Source organism: Anopheles cruzii, chromosome 3 (genome assembly GCF_943734635.1).
Source record: "Anopheles cruzii chromosome 3, idAnoCruzAS_RS32_06, whole genome shotgun sequence".
NCBI lineage: Eukaryota > Metazoa > Arthropoda > Insecta > Diptera > Culicidae > Anopheles > Anopheles cruzii.
In genome coordinates, this window is record NC_069145.1 from 28,667,885 (window position 1) to 28,677,068 (window position 9,184).

The 9,184-nt window shown below is 48.5% G+C and overlaps 1 protein-coding gene across 1 annotated transcript; it reads right to left on the reverse strand.

The window, feature by feature from the left end:
* Positions 1-6,350: 6,350 nt before the first annotated feature.
* Positions 6,351-8,122, reverse strand: LOC128270169 (uncharacterized). Its single transcript, XM_053007575.1, has 2 exons — positions 7,961-8,122; positions 6,351-7,892 (listed from the first exon to the last, which is right to left on the reverse strand). Exons 1-2 carry the CDS (start codon positions 8,120-8,122, stop codon positions 6,351-6,353), a joined length of 1,704 nt encoding a protein of 567 aa, XP_052863535.1.
* Positions 8,123-9,184: the final 1,062 nt, after the last annotated feature.

A 9,184-nucleotide genomic window follows, 5' to 3' on the forward strand; every position in this document is an offset into this window, starting at 1 on the left:
CATCGCAATGCTACGTCTTCGAGCTATGCAAGTCGTGCATACTTTGATGAGAACAACGCAGAACTCCAGCTCAACATGTAATGGGGAAACTGCCCACAGACAAACTAATAAAGAAAATTTATCTAACACGTGCGATCGTTTGTAGCAAGTATAATAGTCCCGCTTAAGATTGTGGCCGTTCATCATTACCTCAGTATCGGATCTCGCCCATATGGTCCGTGGTCCGCGAGAAGGGGTGATGACGACGTGTATTTAACCAACCATCTCTCATCAGCGCGGACGACCGACGGAAACACGTTTGACGTTTGCCGACCCCTCCCCACATCGGAGCATCGTCATCCACGAACCGTTTATCAACGGTTCGCGGCGGAAAGTTTTGCTCTTTCCGAACGATCTAAACAACCGCCCGGCCCAGGTGGAGCGAACCGCCGGCGTAACGTAGCCGTCGGTAATTTTCTTTCCGCTCCGATTGATTTATTGACACGTTGTGACGGGCACACGTGGGGGGAGGGGGAGTGGAAAAGTTTTCACCACCCACCGGGTTACTCTGTCTGTAATTCCTTTTTTTTGCTGCCGCCACACACAGATGTGCAAATGGGGTAAAGCGAAAAAAAGCGTGCGCCACCATGCGCCTCCACCAAGAGTGCTTTGAGTGAGTTTTGATGATGTGGTCGGTCGCCAGGTCGCTGTTTGTCGTTGTTTGGTGTTGGCGGACACCAGTGAATTATGGGTCGTTCGGACCTGCAGGTCTTAAATCAAAACAATGTTTCAACCTTCCGGGCACCAGTTATTGGTTCGCATCAGGTTTGTCACCTGCAGTTTCTGGTGTTTCGTGCGTGCGAAACGTTCGCGTTAAATTAATTTACAATTCATCGTTACGACAGCATTAAACTTCGCTTGACAGGCGTGACGCAAACGCAGGCAAATTGCAGTAAAAATCGTACAAACCACACACTAATTAGACAGCCAGCCCAGCCGGGAGAGAGAAAGAGAGAGAGAGAGAGCGCGAAGAAAAAAGACACAGCATCGCAAACAGTGCGGGAAATAAGTTCCATGTCGCTCACAACGACCGTCAGGCTACAACCAGAGGGAGAATATATTTTAACAAGCAACGGCAATCAACACCACGTTTGCGTCGATGGTTCGATGGTGCCGTAAAATCAAGTTAGCGTCCAGGCACTTAAGATAATGTAGCGAAGTGATGATTGCTTATTTAGAGGTGTTTGAAATGGTCATTAGAACCACGAAGGTCGTACGGACATTTCAAATTTTGATGAGCGACGTGATAGGAAATGTTTGCTTCAGTTAGTGAAAAGCCTAGCAGCGCCTTCAATCTGAAAAATTGGAAGCGTTTAATAGTTACTGAATCCGTCTGATCTCGCAGCATTATTGAGCACGACAAGCTTCAGTTTGCAGCCTGGTGTTTAAATCATTGACTCAATCTCCATCCGGTATTATTGAAAACGAAGCCGGAAAGAGGTTTTCCCTTGAGAAAATGGAACAACGGCCAACAACTGAACGCGCTAAGCTTCGAGTCTAGGAGCATAGTTGTCACACGGTACACGACGAAACGCTCCGAGACGAGCCAACTTCATGTTGACCAACAAACTGTAATTAGCTGAAGGTGGCAGCGAATCGGGACCTTACACCTTTCGCTACTTTTCCCATCCGAAAGGTAGATAACAACACCTTTCGATCCCTCCCTCTCTCTCTATGTCTTTCACTCTCTCTTCCTAGCACAGTGTGGCAGTTAGAAGCGTATATTTTCTTCACATTATTTCCCAACTTCGAATGAGTTAACTTTTCACACTGCGGTTGCCGTTGTTATGGCGATGGTTTCGAGCCGCGCGGTCGCGGCGCTCGCTGATGTACACAACAACGTCGCGCCGGTGGCCAATCAGTGAAATATATCTACCTTTAAAAAAAAAGTAGCTGTGAAACTAAACGAAACTAAAATGAGGACGGCGCTAATGATGGTTTGTGGGATTGTGTTCGTTTTGTTTCCCTCCGCTCACCTCAACTGTGTGTGTCTTTTTCGCTCGCTCCGTGTTACCCTTCTCGCTCTTTCACGCTCTGTTAACTCGACGTCAAGACTGACGTTTTGAGCGGTGGGTATCATCACGCAGCATGCTGCCAGTACGCGGCGGGGTGGCGATTTCAGTCAGGCGCTCGCTGCCAGTCAGCTGCGCAAGTGGCATGCGGCAGGAAGGATGGGGGGCCATCCGGGAAGGGCGCGAGGAGCGGAAGAAAAGAAAATCCCAAACGCAATCCCTTGGGATAAGCCACTAAAATCTCGAAACCAGTAAATATTTACGCCAAGCATAATTACGATCACCACGGGGAGGGTTTTACTTGGTTCACCTTGTCTCCTGGTCACCCTCCTGCCTCCCCGGTCTCTCCCTCTATGGCCGATGCGTCGTCTCCTCATCGTTGCGGTCCCTTGGTAACCCCGACACGGCGGGAGGCCGCTGTTGCTCATGGGTTGAGTGAGTTGTTGTTTGTGGCACGGTTCGAAATTAAATGAACAACGCAACGTGCGCCATGACGGTTTTCTTCTTGGGAATCGCTTGAAAGTTTTTCTTGAAAAATAATCCCTATTTCCCACCGGTTATGCTGGCCCGGCCGGACAGACATTTATGAACGTTGGTCTGGAGGCTGGGTTTTTAGCTGCACTGCAGCAGAAATCTCATCCAACAACATGGAAACTGGAAGAAGAACTGCGGCTTTTTGCTTCAAGATCACCACCAACATGGGCGAAGAATGGGCGGAAACTCGGTAATCACGAGTGCGATAAGCAACGAGAAGCTGTACAAAAAATTGTACTGCTTTTCTGCGATGAACAGAAAAAATTATGCATCCACAAAGTTTCGCGTTCTGAACAAAAGTAACCATTTTCGAATCATTTAAATTCGATGCCCCAATCGCCACTAAAGAGTGGCCACTTTGAAACAGATCGTAATTAATTCACCGTGCGGCTGCGGCTCGGCTCCGCTCGGTTCCATCAATGCCCTCGCCTCGGCACGAAAGTACGCAGAAGAAATGGTCAAGATCGGGTCGGTCGGGTTTGCGTTCCATCGGTGTTCTACATCATTGTAAGTAATTGCAGTGTTTGAAGCCACATTACAGGTTGAAGAAGCGACTGCTATACAAAAATACACAGAGCGATGGGATACCGCCAATTTGCACCTCTGATTGAAGTGGTCTGAAGGGTATGGCCAAGCCCGGCCCATACGTTTCGACGCTAATGATTGTTGCCTCGAAAGCAGTGATAAATAAAGAGAAAATTATTTCCAGAAACCCGATTCCTGGAGCTTGAGCGGTCGGCTGGTGTCTGATTTTGAACATGCGTTTTTCTCGTTCACTTTCATTATAACATTACTGTACTGTTATAACATTCAGTATCTGCTTAGAAACTTTTGATGATTAATTATGTTTAACAAAAATCTATTCAAATTTCAATATTTTACACGAAAATTAGGCATGTTTTGGTTTTTGTTGAGGTATTTTAAAAATAACGCAGTCAAAATTTGCCCTTATCGGGGACAAACTTTCAATTTGCTGAATGTTTGTTGAACCTTATAACAAAACCTACAAGAAAACAAAACAATTATTCGTCTTCGAACTGGTTCAAAGAGAGGATCCCTATGAAAAGTACAAAACAATCTAACAGCAAACGCGCATCGTTTATTCACGAGCTCTTATTTATAACCGATTTCGAAAGCCATAAACACGTTCAATTATGTCGTGCCCATCTGGCCCACCACAGGGACGGCGGACAGAATTAGCATGCATCCCCGGTCGAACATCAGCAAGGGCTGCGGGCCCTTGCTGAAGTGAAGCCATTACCGTTCGGGTGCATTGTTGGCCCGGGCTGATGATTTAATTAGTGGCATGATTTTATTAATACCACCAATACCGTCGCAACTACTAGTGTCACTGGCTGCTGGTCACTTCAAAAACCAGTTGGCTCGGTTCACTACTACCTAGCATCTTGAAACCGCCCGGGTGATGCTGCCAATGCATTGCAATGGCTGCTGTCATCGTGACAAACGATCGTACTTTGAGCATGACATATGCTGATATGTTAATCTATCAAATGCAAACGATGGGCGAGACGTGATGGTGTCCAAGCGAGCGTTTGGCCCAGAATATGGTTCAGTACATCGCACTCAAGTACGGCACAAAACGTGTGAGTGCACAGCAGGAAATGGATCCATCCCTATATTTAAAGCTGCCAACTTTTTCCCGTTCACAAAGGTGCACTCTTAATCGTTTCTCGTTTCTGTTTCTCGATTGCGACGCCATTTGTTTGCCTTTCCGGACCGGACCTGGCGGCGAAAGAAAACCGATTGCGGTAAGTACCAAGCCACAGAGAGCATGCTTGCGAACGGAAGAGGAAATGGTGTGGGCTGTTGCAACCGAGAAAGGTTGCATTTCTGCACCGCATTGCATAATGTTCTGCCTGCTCAACCGTGCCATCATCAATCGGTTGTATCCGTTGCACTGGAGAGTGAAACGACTAGCTGTTGTCGGTTGCAGCAGTTCAAGGCTGCGAAAGTGTTAACACTTTCAACCTACTCCGATGGGAGCGTCAGCTTTGTGTAGGATCGATGATGAAGCCTAATGTAATAAATAGTTCACACCGGTAGTCAACGATCATGAGTCGTGGATTTGTGACTTATTGGAAGCCTATCGCCTCATGCTAATTGCACGAATCGAACAATATCCATAATGTCAATACACTAATGTCTTATTACACCATTAATGTCATGTGGCCGGCGGTTTCGGTCGAATCGAACCTGCTAGCGATTGTGGCCGACGTACTCAGTGTGGCAACACAGCAAGCTACATTGGCATAAGATGGTGAAGGCAAAAAAGAACGAAATCAAGTTTTCGTCATCGTACCCACTGTGTGGCCACTTGCTGGCTGCCCACAAACGGAGGACCGCAGACCGGACGGGAACGCGTTCTAAAATATTCATACACTGATTGATTTATGCTCATTGCAGCGCACGTCACCGGGTCGATTCTGGTTCCGATTCCTGCGCCCGTTAGTGTTGTAGTTGTAGTGAGGAATTTTCCGATTACTTCTGGCACCGCCCGGGACGGCCTGTTGCGGTTTCTCACTTCCTTCGCCTGCGCGATAGAAGTAGTTGGGACGTTGTGTGCTATTTCTTTGGGGAAAACTTTACGCTTGATTGCATTAGGAAAACGAAAATCGCTCGCTCTTACTCTCTCTCTCTCTCTCTCTGTCGGCCACCGGTTGGCAATCGAAATGTACCGCTCGCCGGTCTTACATCATCATTGCTAATGTGCATTATTTAGCAGCGATGGCCAATGTTTTTTTTTCGCCTCGAAATCCCCCCGAGAAAGACGTGTTTCGATAACGAAAATATTATTTTCAATTATTTAAACGAGAGAATCAAAGCAAATAGGACGTCTGCAGGTCCTCGACGACGTATAGACCCATTTTGGATGAACACTTTGCCACAGCTTCCCATCCGTCGTCGATTCCGATCCGTCGGGTGGCAGAGGCAATATCGCAAATGCAACACTCCGTCGGTGGGGATTTATTTGAATATTTTAAAGTTCTCGGACTGTGACAGGGCTGCAAAAATAAACTATGCACCGTTATCAGATTTGCACTGTGACTGCGGTGCAGTATTTTTTTCCGAGACGCCTTTTCGCGTTCCGGTTTTCATCGAACTTTACGAACACGGCGCATTGTTTTAATTTGACGGTTTGAAAAGAATTATTATTTTTACTTTTTTTCTGAAACCAAATCCCCAGCGCATTGTACAGCGGAATAATGTCCGGTTTCGGTTTATTCAGTCGAATGTTTGCTTTGGTGGAAAGCGCAACCAAATTCCTTTTGATTTAGAGGTTCTCGTTTTCGGTGCCATTTAAAATAGTTTAAAACATTTATAAATATGAAAAGTACTCACAAGACCGGATTTACCTCACATTACCGGATTACCTTTGAGCAGTGTAAAAATAGGTCTGTTTTCATATTCTTCACTATTGTGGTGTCGATGTTTCTCACATAATATTTCATTACACTAGCATAGCACAACTTAAATTTCGTAATGGTTTTTATAAAGTCTCAATAAAGTGCATTAAATTAGATTGAACAGAAAACCAACAACATTGAAAAACAAATACAGGAAATTTTTAATTAAGACTGAAACATGATCCCGAACGCAAAAGTTCGTAATGCGAAAATTAACCATACGGAGGAAGGCAGAACAAACAGGGCACGCTTTACAGTTACCGACTCATTTCCGGAGAATCTCCGTCACGAGTAGAAACTAATGAGTCCAACTCACCCACACATACACACGGGTCAACGTTCATGTTCCGGCAAACTTCTTTAGTGTACAAGGCAGCCGACCGCGTCTACTGCCCGTGGCACCACCACCAGCCAGCATCCGGGCCGGCGGTTTCGGAATCTTCTCCTCGGCGATGCGAAAACACTTCCACAGCCCGTACCGGATCTCGAGCGTGTCGAAAAACAGGGCCGGCTCGTACCAGCAGACGTGGTGCGGGGCACACTGGTACCGCTCCCGGAGCGGCGGGTTGAGGAACGGGGCGTCGTCGTAGCGTGCGTGAAGAATGCGGTTGATGTACGCGTTCATCGAGCCGGTCCGGTGGATCCAGTTGATCAGGGTCATCACTGCCATCACGGTGCCATGGACACGGCGGCCATGTTCTATCTGCTCCTGCGGCTGCCGATACGAATCACCGGCATCGGCACCGGCTCCGTCCGGTGGGTTGAGGAATGCCTTCTGGACCTTCAGCAGTAGACAGCAGACGGCCGAGGCGGTAAAACCGTCCGGAGCCTCAACAAGCAGCACGCAGAGCAGCTGATAGAACACCTCCAGGTTTATCTTGCGCAGGCTGTGCCGCTGGATGGCCACCAGCAGGGCATGTTCCCACTGGGGCCGCGCATCGATCAGCAGTTGCCGAAGCCGTTCACAGCCGGTGCCCAGCACGATGTCGTAGTGCGTTTCGATGTGGAAGATTTGGGGCGACTGGAACTGGGTAGGGTTGTGGCCACTTTCCAGCAGCTTCGTCAGCACCTTGGCCGCCTGGATCGATTTGGTGGCATCCGGGCCGACCACGTGGCTCAGGAGGTAGTCGATAACGAACGATCCGTTCGTGGTGTAACGCGGATCGCAGAGAGACATTTTCGATGCCGCGTACTCGACGATCGAGCTAAACTCGATCCGTGCCTCGTCGGACATGTCCGTGTCGAGGTGGAGCGGAAGTATCATGATGACAAACGAACCCAAGTCGGTCACCGAGAGCAGCGAGGTGAGGTTCTTCAGACACTTCTCGAAGCCACGCCGCAGTTCGTAGATCTGGTTCCGGCTGGTCCCAATCACGACGCTGCTGTGGTAGAAACGGAGCAGTTTGGCGAGATCCGAGTAATCGATCATATCCCAGTGGCGGGGCACAATGATGCTTTGCAGCACCGACAGCACGTGCCGTACCTGATCGACGTCGGCCCGTGCGAGGAACTGTTCGACCTGATCGATCAGCTTCGATAGCAGCAGGGCTGAGGGCGATCGACCCTCGAGCACGAACAGCAGTATTTCGACACAGATGAACTCCACCTTCCAGAGGTTTTCGTACTGCAGAAAGCGCAGTATAATGTCGATCACCTCGTCCTGCTGTTCCGGTATCAGCTGGTTGATCATTGCCTGGAACAGTTCCTTCGCCTCGGCAAACGTCGGCTGCCGTCGGCCACAGTGCCACAGAGCTCTCGGCCGGAGTCGCAGATGGGCGACATAGTTTTGGACCAAAACCAGCGAACACTCCAGGATGGCGTCCCGCTCGGGGATGTGCTGGATTATGTCACGCCGAGATCGTTTCACCAGGGTCCGGAGAATCTGCGGAAGCAAGCATGGCCATGTTGGGCGATCCGTCGGACGACGTTCCCAGCGTTTGTAGTGCATACCTTCTGCGCCCGGTCCTCCTGGATGTTGGGCGACCGTATGGTGGGATCCAAAAATATACCGCAGCACGTCTTCAGCTGGTCGGCCAGGTGCCGCGTCTTGGCCGCTGTCAGTTTCTTGCGCGAAAACATGGCCGAAATTCGGCCCGATTCAAAACGAAACATTGTCGATCGGTCGAAACGTTTGTGATTTTTATCGCTACGCCTGCTATGCTTTTGCTACATGAAGCTCGGCGTTTTTGTGAAGGCCATTGGTTACATGACTTTTTTTGAGTTGCCATGGATTCCAAAAGTGTTGGTCTTAAATAATGTTGACTCCTTAATAAAGCTTTACATTCAAAAACGTTTTGCAACAAAGTTTGACATGTCCGAAAATGTTCATTATGCCTGAAAACAATATTCCGAAGTGGAGACAAACAATTTTGCTGCTTTCTAATTTGTGCCACTTTGTGGATTTCTTGCGAACACCATAAACATTCTGTGGAAAAGGTCACTGAGTGATTATCGTCCCGAGAATAAAATAATTATACGTATCATTCAGTGTTTGACTCGAAACCGTCCGATATTCGCCCATCTGTTGTTCTATTGGTAGTGGTGCTGCGAGCAACCCAAAACACCGGTCTCTGCACATCCCTTTTCGAGCAGTTTGAGTCGAATTCGAGCAGCCATCGCGTAGGGGAGATTTGGTCGGAAAAGCGTGAGAAATGCTCACTCTCGCCGAAAACATTTTCCGCTCACGAGCTCAGTGGATTCTGTCAACTCACTGCTGCTCGACAAGACTTTTTTGCGAGCGACACGTTCGTGGTGTGTGAGCACGTTTTCTCACAGTTCACACAGCACTCACTGATTCGCTCCAGTTGCCGAAATTCTCGCAAAACATCCCACTGCTGCGCTGCGGGCGCCGGTCAGCAGCTTTGGGGAGAGAGTGAGAACACTACGGCTGATCTCGGCGAGTGGCCGAGGACTTCGATGTGCGGTCGTCGGCCAGCTGCACGGCGTTGGCCATCATCAGTTCGATTTCAGTGACGTTCAGTTTCGGTTCGTCGTCGTGTAGTCGATCGGTTGTGGCCACACAAGAGAGAGAGAAAAAAAACAACAGCACAAAAAACATATATGTATTTATATACATACACCAGCATAGTGAGCATTCACAGACTTGTGGTGAAAGTTTTTCCCTTTTCGTTCTTTTGTTTGCCTCGGCCACACCACAACATGCGGCCGCTCGCA